This window comes from Anolis sagrei, chromosome 4, assembly GCF_037176765.1.
Source record: "Anolis sagrei isolate rAnoSag1 chromosome 4, rAnoSag1.mat, whole genome shotgun sequence".
In the NCBI taxonomy this organism is placed as follows: Eukaryota; Metazoa; Chordata; class Lepidosauria; order Squamata; family Dactyloidae; genus Anolis; species Anolis sagrei.
This window is the reverse complement of record NC_090024.1, coordinates 180,441,294-180,460,583: the sequence shown is the minus strand read 5'-3', so window position 1 is coordinate 180,460,583 and position 19,290 is coordinate 180,441,294. Positions and strand designations below refer to the sequence as shown.

Below are 19,290 nucleotides of genomic sequence, written 5' to 3'. Positions count from 1 at the left end.
TCTGCAGGATTAAAACTATCTGCTCAAATTTTAAAGGAAAAACCAGGGGAGGCCACAATTTTTAGACACTTGCAGGTTCCCTATGATAACACCACATCAATTTTCCTTGATGCTTGGGGAGAGGGAGGGATACCCAAATTGAAGCACAAGGAATTGCTTATGTGCGACACAGCTAAGCCAACTGACTTTAGGATTAGCTGGTGCCGATATTATCCATGTCCCTGTTTCTACTGCACTAGTGGTGCTTCAAACCACCTGCTCGGTTCTTAATGGTTCCTTGATCCCAGCTGAGAAACCAATTAAGATTGACTGGTATGTGCCTATCCCAGCTGTCCTTTGACACTGTCAATACAACCCAAGGAGGTCAAAGGTTAACGTCACACTTAGTGCAGTGAAGGAGGGTGTCAGGTTTGTTAAACACCCTGGTAATGAAGTCAGGGCAGCTGCATTATTTTGTCATTTTCCTGGACTGAGAGAGGGAGACACAGCACAGCCCAAACAGATCTATAAGGGCTTACATTAGGAGGCCAAGGACTCAGGGGTAGAGTTACACTGGCCCCAGTCTTAAGTGAAAGAGAGGCTGGAAATCAGGGACTGGAGGTCAACAGCTCTGCCGACTTGGAAGGGAGAGGTGGCGCCATCAGTGTAAGTGTGCAAACATCAGGCAGACAGGTCAATCCACAGAAGGTATACATACCTGCATACATGTGTGCATACACAGACATTCATACACTTTGGGGAAAAGACTATTTCCAGCCTCACTTCCTGGTAGGAAGGCTCCACATTAAAGAGTAAATTGCAGCCACCAATCACAGACAGAACAAAGAATTTTCCCCAATAAATGGCATCAACATTATCCAGCCTGGAATTTCTGGATCCTATCACAATAGAGAACATAATAGCTGATTGATGAAGACAACTATAGAAAGTACTTATCTATATAAACAGTACAGTACACTTGTCTGGCAAGATTTAAACTTCCTTGTTGGTTGCCCTGGGACTAACATTTGGTATTACAATGGTCTGTAAGAGAAAACCTGGCTCAGAGAAAGCAGCATACAATAGCAATATCTGTTAAAATAATTAATAAAACAAAAGCAAAGCCACCATAAAGTGCAGTTGTGAAGGAAGTGAAAGAAGGCCATGGGCAGAGTGCTGAGCTTAGCTCTTTGGGCTGCCACTGTTTCCAGAGTTTAGATAAATCCCCTTGTTTGACAAAGATAATAACTAGGTCTATGGACAAAAGGGTTCAGATGAGCAAGTGAGGGCACGTAGGTCCACTCCACATTTCTGGTCACTACCTTGAAGCTTTGTCAAGTGGAAGTACTGGAAATATATATAACTACTTCCTGACCAAGTTGTTGAGATAAGCATTTGCAAGGGAGTAGGATGGGGGAGATACACATAAATCTCACTGATGGATCAGCTAATATTTTATTTAAAATATCTTCAAAAAGGGAAGAGAGATGATCTATCGAATGTATTGAGAAAATGCTAATGCATAATAGCACGTGTCAGGCGGCTCGTCCATCACTCTCTGCCGCCTTCCAAGAGATCCATATCTAATTAACGGTAATGAATGAGCAAGCCACGCTGATGACAAGCCACCAGTTTGTTATGGAAATCAGGCAAAACAATTAATTAAACAAACTGTCCCCATCATGGCAGCTGACTTCTGGGCTCTGACTCCAATGCTGTTCTATCAGCAGAAGGGGGGAGGGGGCTGGAGAGAAATCACAATTCTCAGTGGAGCAGGTGATAGTTTGGTATTCAAATAATGTGTGCCCCAATTTCCTCCACCACCACTCACTAACCTTATGGATCCTCGCCAAGTCCTTCAGTAATCTGATTTGTGCATCAAGTCACCAGACATAAGCAGGCTGACCCTTAAAAGAATCCACCAAAATAGGAACCTGAGGTAGGCTACCATTAAGAAAAAATACTTCCTGATAACCTTTAAAGCTCCTGCTCAAAGTCTGACAGGCCACCAACTGCCAACTAAGGGTCTCTCAGGCAGAAAGCAATTTATGTTTCCATGAAAACTATATGTACATCCTTTTAGCCAAATTGTTTCTTCTGCTGAACCATTATGATCCAGAAAATAGGGTAAAGTCTAAAATGCTTTACATTGAAACTAAAACCACTGATGTCTTCAATTAATGCATTTCAAAATTTAATTCAATTTCCTTTAACAATTGAGGATATCAGGGAAAAGGATCTCCTCCATAATTTCTTCATTCAATTCCAGCCAAAATCATTCCCCACCTACTGTCTCTCACATGTTGTATCAAGAGGAGATGCAATAAAAAAATCACACCTGGAACTAGCTAAGAATCAAGTGGAAAAAAGTAAAAGACAAAAGTGTCTCACAGTCTGTGAGAGTCAGAATGGAGATGAAGATGTCAGCATCAAGAAAACACGTGCATAACATCCAAATAGACAGGGCCTCAGATTCCTAAAAGATTTTCACAAGCATTCTGGCACACCACTGAATTTAGGACAAACTGGAAACAAAACTACGGAAAGTTCTGTCCTGGTCATTTCCCATATTACTTAAACTGCCTTGCTTTGTCTATCAAAGTTTGCAAAAGAATTTTTATTTTTACAGTATTTTTATTGTTTCAACTTTACAATATCTTGCTTCACTTTATTTTCACTGGTGCTCATATTTATATACACTTGGTTTTCATGTAACATTGCTTTTATCTGCACCTTCTCTTTTTATGCATGCTTCTCTTTTAAAAAAGGAAAGAAGGAAAATAGGGTGGGGGGAAGCAGGGGAAAATTGGTGTCTTCTGGTCTATCCCAATCTAGTGACAAAGAAAGCTAATATCATACACTTCACCCTCGATACCTCTCTATAGTCTTTTCTCATATTACAGCACCAACAAAAACACCTGAATTTATTCTTCAGAATTGGCAAGCCCTTCTCTTCTTCATGCAAAAAGTAAATAAAAGATTTCCAGTCCTTTTTTAAAAAAAAGTTTTCAATGTCCCTTCTTTTAGTAGACATGTTAATTTGTCAATTTCGGCCAAGCCCATCATTTTTAGTATCCATTCCTCTGTTGTTGGTATTGTTGTACTCTTCAATTTCCTCATGTATAGTAGTCTGGCTGCTGTGCTCATATATTGCCATGGTCTATCCTGGTTATTTTTAGCAGTCAGACCAAGTAGAAAGTCTCCACTTTTAGCTGCATGCTTCCCCCTAAAATTTTCTGGATCACTGTGTGTATTTGAATCTAACATTTCTTGGCATGTTTACATGTCCACCACATATGATACAGGGACCCCACTTGTTGTTTACTTTTCCAGCAAATATTGAAGCTCTTTTTATATATATTAGAGTATACCACCAGATACACCATTTTATAGGAATTATCTTTCAAGTTATAATGTAATGTGAATTGTAACACTTTATTCCACATTTTCTCCCATTGCTCCAATATTATATCGTGCCCGCTTTGTGCCCACTTTATCATGCATTCTTTAACTTACTCATCTGCCATTTCCCATTTCAATAACATTTTAATAATTAAATGTTCATCATTCCGTACATAATTGCAACTCAAATTCCAATTTCCTTATTTCAAAACCAACTTACTGCTTGCCTTGTCTGAATCTCTCCATTAACTGTAAATAAGAAAACAACTGGAAGTCAAAACCCTCTGCAATGAATTGTTCTCTTGTTTTGATTTTATATTCTCCATGTACATTTTCTAGATTTTGATATATTAACCATTTCTTCTTACCTTGTGTTTCTTTTCTGTGCTTTTTGCACAGATACCCACCCTGGGATCTTTGGACATAAGACTGATTTATATCTCACCCATATTCGTAGAACTTTCAATCCATCAGTTGATTTCCCAGCCAAGAGTCAGAGCTAGAGTTTACCAATATTCCCATAAAGAAGGCTGGTTTGATATTTGCTAAACCACAATATACTAGAAACTGAAAAAATCAAATCCCATGAAGACTTCTGGTTTTACACGTCAGGATGTTCATGTTGAAGCTGAGGTGCAAAAGGAGAAAGGACTGCTGCATGATTACACTGCACAGTCAAAGCTTTAAAAAGAAATACAGTTTAAGAAACCTTGGAGAAACATGCCAACTATGCACAAGAGGAGCTTGAACTTTACAAATGGAGAAAGAAGAATCAGGGAGGCACTACAGCAGAATCATTGAAAAGGAACAGCTGAAGTATGTAAAACTTAATTTGCACACACATCACGCCTGGCTGGAATTCATGCCCTACTTCCTTGCCCTCGAACCCTAGCTCTCTGTCCTTACGTGTCAATGGTTCCTCAAGATGCCTGCACACAGATGTCCAATGAGAGGCGTGTACTTGGCTCCTGGTCTACTGACACAGAAGCAAGAAAGGCTCAAGGTTAATTCCTTATCAATATCCTATTGTCAGCTCATTAATCAACTTGAGAGGTCAGAGGCAACTCAGGTATGAGACAATAGAGAAATGGACACTAGCTTTAACACTACTCCTTAAGATCTATTTTGTTCTGCTTTATATAATATTCTCATTTGGTATGGAAAATTGATGCTTTCAGACAGCTTTAGATCCTGTGCCATAGCACCACTCTACCAACCATACATATGCAGGCTATTAACTCAATCTTGAAATTAGCATTCGTATTAGGAAAAAATCCTAAGAAAGGTGGAAATCAGTTAATAAAAAAATGCACTGTAATCTTCAAAGTAAGGACTGAAGTCACACCAATGCTATAAATGCACCATGTGGTAGTATGCTAATTCTTGAAACGAAATTGGTTTTCTACTCAAACAAAGGGGAAAATCATGACTTACTCACAAGGTAGTTATCGGGCAAAAGAAATAAAGACTGCACTTAAGTGAATGGAAATTTAAATAATTACTATCAGTAGACATGCAGCAAAGTGGTAGGCAATCAGTGAAGACCTTTTCTCCAATACATATTATTTTTGCAAAAAAAAACTTTTAGTGGATCATGCTAGCATAACACCTAGTTGTACCATCTCCAGCTAATTTAAAAGGAACTAGGAATCATTTAGTACCTTCTTGCAGAAATAATTTGCCTCAGGCCCCAGGGAACTGCTCCTCCTTCAACCATTGACTGGTTACAGGGCTGCATGTAGGAGCTGTCCAAAGCAGATTTTTTTCCCCCAGGGGCAAAATTAGAGAACTTTGAAAAACACAGAAAAATGGTCTCTCATAATGTATTTGTAGTAAGTGAAAGTGAACAGTTTTATTCACTGGGAACTACATAGCATAAAAATTTGTATATAAGGCCCTTTGCAAAATAAGAGGATGATACCATATTTACTCAATGGGCCATTGAGTGTAATGCACACCTCAATTTTGGAGGTGTGCACTGCAAAAGAAAAAAAAAGATTTGTTATCAAATGTAATGCACAGCCACCCATTGCCTGCCTCACACCCCTTGCCTGCCATCAGGTTGAGGCTGGGGAACTCTCCAACCTTGGCCTGATGGAGGGGTGCAGTGAGTTTACGTGAGTGATTATAATGCACCATTGAATTTGGATACGCAATGTAGCCAAAACAGGTGAGCATTAGATTCGAATAAATGTGGTAATTCCTGTACATGGTGTAAACACTCAAAATTCAAAATGCATTCTACATTTATCAGGTGTTTCCCTCTTCATTGGAAAACCATACAGGGAAACTTCATGGTTTCCGATAACACAAAATTCTATCAATACATATATTTAACAGAAGAGTCAAATATTTTCAATGCTGAATAAGTTAAACTTTGCTCAACTCTTGCATAAGGCAATATTATCACAATCTTCTTTTCATTTTTATTCTGCTTCCTACAAGTGCTGAGATGGTATATGCTATGGCTGTTTGCAGATCTCTCTTTGGTTGAGAGCATAATCACAATTTTACTCCTATTAATTAAAGGATCTTATAGTTTTGAATTTAATAAAATATATTTAATGGTACACTGTGACATGTAGTCATGAAGCCCTTCATATTGCTAAAGCAGAAAATGTAATTTTCATACAAAAAGAAGTACCACACGTATCTCTGATTTCACCAGGATGTCTTTTATTGGGCGGAAATGGAGGGAAAAACTTTTCCTCATGTTTTCAACATTTCTGGAAATATTATACTTATAGTAAGAGGGGAACAGTCATACAATATCTGGAGAGCCACAACTGCCCACTTTCATTTAAAAAATAGCAACTTAATGGAACAGTTATAATTCTGGATCTCTTACAGTTTGGACTCAGGACCTCTAGAGAGCAGCCAGTTGTGCTTTTGCTCCACAAGAGCTTCTGAGCCAATAAAGAGGATAAGAATTTTAATCTGGAAAAAGCCATCAGAACTACTGAAATGCTTGATGTTTCTAGCAGTAGTAGTAGTAATTTGAGGGGGGTATCAGTTAAACATTAAAGCTGTGGAAAGCACATATAGCTTTGAATTAAAGATACACACAGAACAGGAAATCCATCATTTGGCAGATAAACAGAAGTAGAACAAGGGAACAGTAGAACATTTTATGTAATACACAAAATGATCACGTAAAAAGAGTTGTGCAACAGTTCAAACTGCTCAGTAATTTAATTTGTAGCTCAACCCTGCCCTCTTGAAGAATTTAACACAGATTTACATAGTTACTCCATGTTCTCCTCCGGGAAACTCTGATAGGTTGGACAATGACATTCTGGGTGTCCCAAAATTACCAAATCATCTTCGTCACTGAAGCTACAATTCCATGAATACTAGCTTCAGAACAAGTCTCATAAAACCTAGTGTGACTGTTTTTCCAGCCATAAACATGGATTCAACTGTAAGATTATGAAACCAACATCTTGCTGGCTGAAACAAACACAAAGTGATAATGTCAATTTTGCTACTATTCCATACAGATGCAGCTATCACCCAGCCTTCTTTTCCAATCATGAGCTGTACTTTAAACTTCTCTTCTATAGACATGCACACAGGTAGTCCTCTTTAGTTCTGTTGCAATGTTGTGGGAAACCAGCTGTAAAATGGACTGTGCTCACCCAGGTGGTAGCAAGTAACTTCTGTTTAAAGAGAAATCATGTCCTTCAAAATGTACTGGAAAGAAGGAACAATGGAAGATCCCACTATCACATCAATACCTAGCATAATTGAGGTTGCATTTTGTTTAGAGGCATCAAACTCCTGAAATCTTCTGGATCCTTACGAACATCAATCAATTAATGATTCAGATCCAAGTTACCTACACTTTCTGGATCATTTCTGTTACTGTCCTAGAACATCTTCTCTATAAGCACTTCAAATCCATTAGACTTCAACTCCCAGCCAGCCAGAATGGCAAATGGTTTCAACAGCTTTCAGACTGCAGCCTATCCCATTGTTCCAGTGCATTATTTCTGCTACACAAATGAGTTAGAAATAAAATACCCCAGATGTCGAGACCAAGTGTACAAATGCACATGCTTGAAGATAAAGATGTCTAATGCTATAACAGGCAAACTGATAAAAGTTGTTAAAGAGGAAATACATCAAGGTATACCAAGATGGACCAATCCAACCTTTTAATGCATATTAATCCAACTAGTAGTCCAAGCCGTGCAAATAAATTAATCAAATATGTTTGGTATTAACAGATCAATGCAATCCAAATTTAGTGTCAGAGATTATGATGTGTATATGCAAAGATCTAGGAGTCATTCCAGATTAATATGGAGAACAAGTATGTGATTTTGTGCATTTAATGAAGGACTGAGGAGACCCCACATCTTTATAATGTGTGATCTATCATGGCTAGAACATCATTGCTACAAGGTAGCATGTTACAATTCTATGAAGATGTCAGAGGAGGAGAGCAGCCAAGACAGTGGTGAACAATATCATAGGAAAGGAATTGCTTTGCCTTGAATGCCATACAGTAGAGAGTGCTGTAAAACACAATGATGGAATATCCAAAAGGACAGAAAACACAGATATGTACAAAGCAGGACACATGATCTGCCTTTCATGGAAATATAGGCAGAACTGTACATAACAATGTAAATCCACACAATCAGAACAAAAAGGGAACAGATTATGAGGCTCAAGTAAATGTAAGTAAGACCCTGTGCTTGTTAAAATCACAGAAATTAGACAATATATTGAATGAGCTTGCATTTGAAAGGGCAATTTCAGTGCTTAGTATTGTTATTCCTGTCATTTACAGCCTACAGCAACATAACACTGTATGCAGATTAAACGAACAAATGAAAATATATATGCACTTATATAGATCATAAAGTTCAGTTTTTCTTGAGTACTCATAGCTCATTATGGGCATTTTCCAAAGCCAACATCAGTTGTGAAACTATGGAAGACTATGGGGATGCATTTGCTCCCAGGAGACCTTAGAGGGCAATGCCCACTCCCTAAAAAACTCTTTTTGCCTTTAAACACCTACAGGGAATCTAAGAGCATTTTCATAATTTTTATTTTCAAATTAAGGTCTCTTCTGAGCCTAAACTAGACCAGGCAGCTTGCAAACAAAAGAAGAAATACACCCCATACACTCAATAGACACTTTGGGGTATTTCAGGGCAAAAAAAAGCTGAATTTGTTGAGTCCTGGGAGGTACAAGGAGATTCCAAAAATGATGGAAACACTCTCTGCACACCACAGAGTGCATTTAGGGACATTTTGGAATGCAAAAATATTTTTTTGACTTCTTGGAGCTCCAGAGGTTCACAAAAATTCTTCTGGATGCCAGCAGACTACAGTTTGCCTACTCCTTCCTATAAGCCCAACCAAAGGGAAACAGTAAAATGCATCAGATTGTGTTTCCTCACATTCACCGTGTTGTTCCATTCCCAAATATGAAGCAAGGTAATAATTCCAGATAATCCAGTTCTAGGAAATACTCCAACTTCCACCATGAGCAGCAGTACTAGTCACATATGTTTGAGAACATAAATACATTATTGAGAGAGAAGAGACACTTCTGCACTCTTCTCTAGCATATTCTTTGGTGAGCCTAAGTATTTTCAATGCAACTGTACAAGAAGGATGTACACTGAGTCATATATGAGGTGGGATATGCCCGCAGATGGCTGACATGATTTGAGTCTGTGAAGTCCACAGCCTTAACAAGGACATGATGTTGCCTACGGGCCTCTACCATGTTCTCCACATCACTTGCTAGAATTACAGGATCAGCCTTGGAGTAGAGGTAGAGCTCAGGCCATTGAGAGGATTGCTTCAAGAGGGCATCATAGTGGGTCTCGTGTACAAAGCGGGAAAAAGGATAGAGCACAATCCGTAACGTCACTGCCAGAATCACAAACGTCAACATCAAGGAGTACTTAACACACACATTATAGGATGCCAAGATCACTGACATGGCACGAAGCGCACCCCTCAAATTCTTCCGGCCCGGAGCACTGTCAAACACAGCACCCACCACCCTCAGGTGCTGGAACTCCTGCTGTGAATGGAGCAGCTCCACAATGTAACGATAGAACATGACACCTCCATTGCTGAAGACATGGAAAAACAGGGGCTTCATCTCCACCTTGTAGTCAAAGAGGAGCTCCAACAGCTTCTTAGCCAAGTTCTGCATGGATTTAATACCCATGGATTCTGAAAAAAACACCAACCTCCAGGGAGCAGTATAGCGGATCACAATGCATCCCTGTGAGGAACACAGAAATTTTAGTGAGATAATATTGAACACATAACAGATCTGCCAACAGGACTAACATTTCCTGAAGTTACATTTCACCCTCCATATACTTCAAAAGCAATATTACTAAATAGTTTTGTATGATGTGCTGCACTCTAAATCTTTAGAAAAAGGAAAACGGTTAGACTTTTCAAAGCTTGTCGGTGGCCAGAAACCTACAAATCCATTTTAAAAGTCCTACCTATAGGTACTAGACAATGAACATACAGAGTATAAGTCTGTTGTGTACAAGGATGGGAAGCTCTATAAACCAAATCAGGTCAACCTTATATGTTTCAATCTGACTCATCATTCTAGTTTAATTATGGGTTCCAATGCAACCTCCATGACCCTTTCAAGAACAGTGGCACACTAAATTGACAGTGTAGGAGAAAATAGATGATGTCTTTCCTTGCCACCTCTGTAACATTTCCATCCTTAGAGCTTCAGTGAGCATATTGTGATCAAGGTAATACAGAAGAGTCAATGGGCCTAGACAAGTTTTGTACATTTTGTGTGGCCAAACTACAGGGGAAATATACCAGCATGTTTATAGATAAAACACATTTTTAAAAACAAGCCTGGGGCTCATTTAAGCCAGGCAACATGAAACCATCATATTTTTAAAATCTTCACAATTCTATGTTATTGGGAAAATTTTTGCCACCTGGCAATCTCAGAAATGTCAGAACAAAATGAAACACAATAGAACTTTAGGGAGCCAGCTCTGATGTGATATACTGGATAAAGGTTATTGTATTAGAAAGCAGCCACATGGATACTTCTGAGATAATTAAAGCCACCTCCCTCTGCTATAATTTCTGGTGTGATTTGAGCATCTCTCTATTACAAAGAGAAAATGATGAAATAGGTGCATCCTTTATTATTAGTAATTTTTTCATGTTCACTTTGACCAGATCTACAAAGACTGCTACACTGATCAATGAAAGAGGAAGAACTTGTTAGAAGAACTGACATCAAACACATCCTCTAAGACTACTCCGAAGTATTTAGATTTTACCTTTTTTTTGTTTTATATATTCCCTCTTCTTTACGAAGAAATTAGAAAAACATGCAAGATGAAAACCAAATTCCTAAAAAGAATAATGAATACCAAACAATACAGCTAACCTAATAATTATACCATCTCATTTAAAACCATAAACAGTGGTCCAAAACGGAAACGTATAGTCCAGTAGTGTTTTATTCTGTACTATTGTTGGTGTTTTAATGTGTTATTAACCACTTTCAGGGTTTTACTAATTTATTTCATTTCAGATTTATTGTGAATTGCCCTATGGATTTTTGTAAAAAGGACAGAAGAAAAACAACAATAATAAAGAACTTAATTAAATGAGAATTCAGGCCCCAACAAATAATAATTTTATTTCTTACACACCTCTCCTCATGGCTCGAGGCAAGTTACAACATCTTCTCAAAGAACTATACATTTTAACTATGTCCAAATATGACTCAGGATTTCAGCAGTACTACCCTAAGGAAGGCATTTCTCAAGGATGAAGCTATAACTTGGAAAACCGTGTTAGATATGAATATATGTGAACTTCAGACAATAAGAAAAATCACAAAGCCTCAAATGTTCAATTAAGACATCAGAGAGGAATAAAAAGAATCAGTAGTCTTCAAGTATCAGATTCCTATGCTATTTATAGAGATTTAAAGGTACGATAAACTGTCTAAAAGTAAGAAGTTGAATCAATAGTAATTTCATAGTACTGTCAGATTGTAGGATGACACATGCTTATGTAATTCCTCTTGTAGTTTTAAAATCAGAAAAAGCATCCTACCGTACTTTAAATATTGAGAATAGACACAATGCTGAACCTTATTTTTAATTCACATGAATGAAATCTTTGACTAATTTTTTCATGTGGCTTTGTAGAAACGCACAACATCCTTTTCCTTACTCCAGCTCACATCTATCAAAATGCACTTTGATAGCATCTGGGATCCCTGGTCTATTGGATAAAATATAGCAATGACTTCTAGTGCTGGGTTTTAGGCATAAGTGTTTCAGAGGAATCCCAAAGACTTTTATCTTGGAGAATCTACAAAGCCTCAACTTCTAGAATGGGGTTTGAAAATCACTGACAACTCTCAATATCTATTGGAATTGATCATGTTGGGTGGAAAGGTCAGGAACCGTAGCCTTAAATAAATGCCAGGAACTGTCCTTTAAATGGAGTACAGAGTAGGGTGTGAAATGCTTTTGCTTCAGAGGATGATTTAAAACTCATAAATACTAAAAGTTAAAGGTTTCCACTTGACATTAAGTCTAGTTGTGTCCGACTCTGGAGGGTGGTGCTCATTTCCATTTCTAAGCCAAAGAGCCAGCGTTGTCCGTAGATGCCTCCAAAGTCATGTGGCCAGCATGGAGTGCCGTTACCTTCCCACCAAAGCAGTACCTATTGATCTATTCAAATTTGCATGTTTTTGAACTGCTTGGTTGGCAGAAACATAAATACTACATCTATCAATATTATACATGCTAAATCATTTAGAGAAGTGTAAATTAGGGGCGTGGGACAAGACAGCATGAAGGAATCTGCATAAACATTTTTCACTTAAAGCCAAAGTGGCTGTACACCCATGTGTCATAAATGGAAGTGAGACATAATCCCATGGGGTTCCAGAGGTCCAGAATTTTCTCTCTACACAAAACATTATTGAAGAGAAATAGACAGAAGGCCAAACAGAACTTTAATGCTTCATTTAGTTTTCACAATCTCTGGAGACAAATTAGCTTTCAAACCTACAACTCTTAGAATACATTTTAAGGAGGAAACTGAACAACACCAAATATTGGTCCTAGGATTGGTATCAAAATCAAACTTTTTAATTAGGATATTCTAAAAGAAAAGAAGCATTCAGTGGAAGGATAATGTTTAAAAGATTTTGCACTAACAATATAGAAATAAGGTTTTGCGTTTCAAAACAGTCTCAGTCCATTCAAGTCACCGAAATTCAATGCACTTCACAGGAAATATATGACAAAATGCACTTCCAAGGCATACAGAAGTGAAAACTTAATCTCCAATCTCTGCACTGAAATACTATGATTAACACACACTTAGTTTGATTAGCTTTAAGCTTATTTTTTTTAAGTTTCAAATGTCCCATTTCCAAGGAACAACGTTTCAAGTTGTGAATTGTGTGTAGGAAGATCTCCAAACTGCAAGCAAAGAAGGTGGATAAGCATTGCTACCCGAGATCTTACTATTCTTAATTCAAGGAAAGATCAAAGTAGCAAATGTTCAACCTAGATTTTTCATAGCAAACCTCATTTAAGAAAATTGTTTCCAATTTCTGTCTCCATAAAATTTTGAAGATATTCTTCCGAGGAAATATGAAGATATGTCAGCGATGCAAAACAGAAATAATACCAAATGTTACTCTTGGTGGGACAGCCACGGTTCTTACACTCAGGTACAATGAAGAAACTCGCTGGCAAAGACATCCTGAACAGACACTACTCACCTTCTGAAGATAGATGGTGCTGTATTTCTCCAGATGCCTGTCCTTGCAGCCAGCCCACCCAAGCAGTATCACCACTGGCATGTTGACTTTTTCCGAAATGATAAAATTAGTGAAAGAAAATAAAATGTTAAATGAATAATTCATAATTTAAAAATCAAATAAAACTATGTCTATTTTGAAAAAAAAGCAATGATGCTAATTTTAAATTTATATTTAAATTTCCATGACTATACTTTGTGCTTTATAAATAAAGATGAAAAGGCTTTAATGGTTTTACTCCTCTCATTATCTCTGTGTTGCACTTTGAAAAATAAAAACAGCTATATTAAATAAAAACATTTTGATCCATTCCAAGAAAACCATTTCCCCTTTCCTCCTAAGTTATATTCTTTTTCTTACCTTCCCCCTTTCACACCTTTCATAAAGAACAGAGAACTATCTATATACACAGAACACCATCCTTGCCAATCTGCCCGCAATAAAATTTAAAGATTTAAAATCTTTTAACTTTAACCAAATTATTAAATTATAATAATGAACTAAAATGAAAGATTTCTATAACTATTCATATTTTCAGATCACCTGATTACATTAATAATCAAGTGCATGTGCAAATATAACTAGATCTATAATTCATTAATTCCCATTAAATCAGTGAGCTGTTTCTCACAGTGACAACTGTTTTTCACATTTCTCCTTTCAACTAGCTTTATTACAATCATAAGATTGATACTTATCATCACACCAAACTGTTATGCCTTTCGTTTACAGTTCACACACATCCATTAGTATATATGTTGTTGCTCATCTCAATCCATATGGAGAGGGGAGATAGTATTATTACTGGTTGTAGTAATACTTAAAAATAATTAATGTTATTGATTAGCCCTTAGGCCACATCACAATACCAAACCAAACAAAAAGGCTTGATAAAACTTTATTATACTCTATACCAGGGGTCCTCAAACTAAGGCCCGAGTGCTGGATATGGCCCTCAGGGTCAACCTAAGTCTGAAATGACTTGAAAGCACACAGCAACAACAACAATCCTATCTATCTCATCAGTCAAAAACAGGCCCACACTATCCATTGAAATACTAATAAGTTTATATTTGTTAAAATTGTTCTTCGGTTTAATTATTATATTGTTTTTAAGTGTTTTTTTTTTTTTGCACTATAAATTAGATATGTGCAGTGTGCACAGGAATTCATTCTTTTTTTTTTTCCTTCAAATTATAATCTGGCCATCCAACAGTTTGAGGGACTGTGACCTGACCCTCTGTTTAAAAAGTTTGAGGACCCCTGCTCTATATAGTAAGTAAAACAATTATAACAATAAACAGCTATTAGTAGTAGCAATAACTATTAATAACAACAATAGTAATTAAAGAACTAATAATACTTATTTACATAGGTGTCACTCTATGCATCTGATGACATGGATTACCATCTAGGAAACGACTGCTAGAAATATCTCTTTCCCAGCAGTTAGTGGTATTATTGAAGCCCTTCATGGACAAGTGATGGGTGCATCTACACTAGAATTTATGCAGTTTGATACCACTTTCCCTGCCATGGCTTAAAGATATGAAACCATGGGAGTTGTTGTTTTACCAAGTTCTTAGTCTTCTCTGCCAGAGTGCTAGTGAAGGTGTTAGTGCTAGTGCAGCCGCTTAAGCGGCTGAGGGGGAAAAAGGAAAGGGCCTGAGGCTGTTAGGATTTGTGAGAGTTGAAGTCTAAAACTTCTGAAGAGCCCAAGTTGCCCCGTGTCTGTGCTAGTGCCTCGGAAAACTACAACTCCCAGGATCCCATAGCACTGAGCCATGGCGGCAAAAGTGTCAACCTGTTTTACAGAACAGCCCTTCCTTCCTCGAGTGCGCATGCGCTGTTGTGCCATTCACTGGCACCTCACGCGCTGAAGGGCCTCGCGCTTGAAGGACCCTTCGGGGCAACGCCAACGGTTACCGTCCCAAAACAAAGCCTAAAAACCTGACCTTGGCCTCTGGGCGCCTCTTATTTATTCCGCCTCCCTTACCGGCATTTTGCTGCGAAGGCTCTTCCACCACACACCCGAGCTCCGCGGCCTTGGTCCCCATCCTGACCCTAGCTTCCCCACCTTACCGGAAGCGCCTGCCTCCTCGGCCGGCCTTCCAGCAAACCAGCGGGCCGCCCCGCGCGCCAGGGACGTCACTTCCTTAGCAACCGCGGTGCTGCCCGGCAACGCGGCGGCCCTGGCAACCAGCAGGCCTGGTCTCTCTCTCTCTCTCTCCTCGTTCCTTGGCCAGAACCCGGAGGAGAGGCGTGAAGTGATTTCTGTGCTCTAAGGCAAGTCCTTTTTCTCTCATCTGCTTTTATAGTAATGGTGAAAGGACGCCAAACTAGATGTTGCAAGGCGAGGAAAAGAAAGGCATGGATTCAGCTGCAGTCTATATATATAAAAATGCTCTGTGCATAATGAGTACCTTAAAAACAAAAGAACCAATGAACGAAATCACACAAAATTTGGCAAAAAAAAGTGTCACAACACAAGGAGTGACCATCACTCAAAAAATTATGATTTTGTCATTTGGGAGTTGTAGTTGCTGGGATTTGTAGTTCACCTACAATCAAAGAGCATTCTGAACTCCATCAATGATGGAATTGAGCCAAACTTGGCACACAGAACTCCCACGACCAACAGAAAATACTGGAAGGGTTTGGTGGACATTGACCTTGAGTTTGGGTGTTGTAGTTCACCCACATCCAGAGAACACTGTGGACTCAAACAATGATGGATCTGGACCAAACTTGGCACAAGCACTCAATACGCCCACATATAACACAGATGGAGTTTGGGGAAAATAGACCTTGACATTTGGGAGTTGTGGTCACTGGACTTCATAGTTCACCTACAATCAAAGAGCGTTCTGAACCCCATGAACGACAGAATCGGGGCAAACTTCCCTCACTGAATCCCTGGGGCCAACAGAAAATACTTAAGGCCATCCAATCCAACTCCCTTCATCAGGGAAAGAACACGTAATCAAAGCCCTCCTGACAAATAGCCATCCAGTCATAGATATAGATAGATAGATAGATAGATAGATAGATAGATATAATTCATACAGAGAGAGGTAGCATCATAGATTTGAAAGGGACCCTTAAAGAAGGACAATGATATCTTGCATGTTCCAGGGTGGGCAAACCAGACACTCCACATCAACACTGACAAAGAAACAGCAAGAAATACTGTTTACCCATAAGCATAAATAAATTTCAAATATTAGAAACCAACACTTTCTCATTACTTTATTTTCCAGATCACAGCAACGTGTGGTAGGGGACAGCTAGTAACATAATAAAATCAAACACAAAGGGCGGGCCAAATGTAGAAGATAAGATGTTTAAAATGTTAAAACCCTGGGTGAGATAGGAAATAGAAAAGTGTATTTGTAAGGGAGGAGTCCGAGAAGGAGGAGCAGTGGGGTTTGGTCTTCATTAAAGGTGGGGAAAGTGCATCTGTAGATGAAAAACTAACAGATGGGTTAGATCAGGGGTCCTCAAACTTTTTAAATGGAGGGCCAGGTCACAGTCCCTCAAACTGATGGAGGGCTGGATTATAATTGGAAAAAAATGAATTAATTCCTATGCACACTGCACATATCTTATTTGTAGTGCAAAAAACACTTAAAAACAATACAAAAATTAAAATAAAGAACTAGTTTAATAAATATAAACTTATTAGTATTTCAGTGGGAAGTTTGGGCCTGCTTTTGGCTGATGAGATAGGATTGTTGTTGTTGTTGTGTGCTTTCAAGTCATTTCAGAGGCTGACCCTGAGCGAGGGCCAGGTAAATTACCTTGGAGGGCCGTATCCAGCCCCCGGGCCTTAGTTTGAGGACCCTTGAGTTAGATGGTCACTCTCCGAAGGCACACTGGAAAAGCCAAATTTTCAGATCTTTCTTAAAAGCCGCTAAGGTAAAACCTTTAAAAACATATAAAACCATTGTTAGCCTCATTGTCCAAAAATCGTCATCTGACCTGTTTCATTGTTCACTTTTGTCTAATTCTGTGTTTGACTGTTGCATTAGATTCCGAAGCCACATTTTCACTTTTTTCTGGAAAGTCAAGAGGGAGGGGGCTGATCTAATATCCCCGGGGGAGGCGTTCCACAGCTGAGGGGCCACCACTGAGGTCCTATCTCTCGTCCCTGTCTCTCGTCTCTGCCAGTCGCATCTGTAAAGAACACGGGACGGAGAGCAGGGCCTCCTCTGACAATCCTAGATGGTTCATAGGGAGAAATATGTTTGGACAGGTAAGTTTTTTTAAGAGCTTTAAAGGCTAAAGCCAGCATTTTGAGTTGTGCCCGGTAGCAAACCGGCAGCCAGTGGAGCTGGTGTAACAGAGGAGTTGTATGTTCCGATTGGAGTTGTATGCTCCCTGAATCACCAAATTTTCCTTTGTTTGAGGCTTGTCTAATTTAAGTAATAATAATAATTGGCAGAGGAGGATGTTAAAAGGATGGGAGCTTTATTTTGTCACCTGAGCATCTTTATCTGCTTTATAAAATAGATATATTTGTATGATACATTTCTGTGTTCTGAGTTCAACCTTTGAGATCAAAACAGAATGTGTGTATGCTTCTTTAGATGACTGTGTGATGACACCAGAGGTTAACTTGACAATCTGCAGAGTTCTACTCATCCTGCACCTTGAATGATTTTGTCTCTGCTATGATACAGAGGCGTATTATGCCAATAGATGTTACTGCTGAATAATATGGAATTTTCATAAGGTCATGCACTTTTCTAAACTTTAATTGACTTCTTTGTGTTGTCAACTGCAATCAGGCAGTTAAATATATTTAATTTATGCTCAATGAGGGAACACATTGCATTCTAGAAGAAATATGATATGATGCCCTAGTATAAATACAAATATATTAATCTGAGATTAATCTAAGTGTTGTTTCAGATGGTCAACTTTTTTGATGAGAACAGCGTTGAAGAGGGAGGTGCAGGGAAGAAACAATCAATTTTCCCATTACCCAAACGAAAAACAATTTATCTGAAAACACAAATATCAGCTACAGGCTCATATGTACCTCCAAAAATATTCTGTAAATCAAATAAATGTGACTCATGTTTTATTTCTTTCCTTCAAGAAGCAGATACATCAGCTTCCTTATCAATGCTAACATTTGTTATGGCTAATTACACTTTCAATCACAACCATTTGCAGAAAGCTGATTTATTTAGAACATTTTTTCTTCTACTGAAATGTTCTGCCAAGGACAAAACTTCTACAGACTACAGATTGTTAATTCCCTGATGGATTCCTTTGTATTACTTGCCACTGCTTCTTTATACAGTTTTGAAGGAGCTGGCAAAATAAATAATATGAGGTAGATGGCTCTTCTAGAGATTTAATGCTGCTTCAGTTATAGTGATTCTGCAAATGTTATTTGTGTGAATCAGATGTAGGAGATACATGTGTAATTCAGTACTTCTTACTGATGTTAATAATTTTTGAGCCAAGAAGTAGACAAACTACCTTTCATTTATGTTGAGTCATGGTCACCAGTACCAGTGCTTCTGTATTGTTTATTACTATCCTGTCAAGTTGTTTATTTTTATTCCAGCTTCAGTCTTCAATGATTTATTATGGCAATATGTGCTTCCATGATTCATGTTCATTTGTTCAGAGTATTAATTTTCTCTCTTTTTGACATGGATTAGTTTCCTTTTATGTCTGTTTTTGACTGATGGGTTTATGCTGTTTAGATCAATCTTGAATTTCTTATTACTCATTAAACAATGAAGCATTGAAAATTGTTTGTCATCTTGGTCTTATTGTAAAATTCTTTTTTTAAGGATAGTAGGAATATGGGTATGACTTTCAAGTCTAAAAAGCCAGGGGTGCATTTACACTGTAGAATTTATGCAGTCTGACACCACTCTAATTGCCATGATTGAATGCTATGGAATCCTGGGAGTTGTAGTCTGGTCAAGCACCAGCATGCATGGGCAGAGTTGGCTAAATACCTTGTAAAACTACGACTCCCATGCTTCCATGGCATTAAACCATGACAGTTAAAATGACGTCATGCTGTATTATTTCTAGTGTAGATGAAACCTAAGTTA

General features: G+C 38.3%; 1 protein-coding gene across 1 annotated transcript; it reads right to left on the bottom strand.

Moving 5' to 3' along the window:
* Positions 1-6,035: 6,035 nt before the first annotated feature.
* Positions 6,036-15,305, bottom strand: TMEM53 (transmembrane protein 53). The gene is made up of 3 exons (XM_060773370.2): positions 15,204-15,305; positions 13,169-13,254; positions 6,036-9,640 (listed from the first exon to the last, which is right to left on the bottom strand). Exons 1-3 carry the CDS (start codon positions 15,262-15,264, stop codon positions 8,984-8,986), a joined length of 804 nt encoding a protein of 267 aa, XP_060629353.2. The 5' UTR covers positions 15,265-15,305; the 3' UTR covers positions 6,036-8,983.
* Between the last annotated feature and the right edge of the window lie 3,985 nt (positions 15,306-19,290).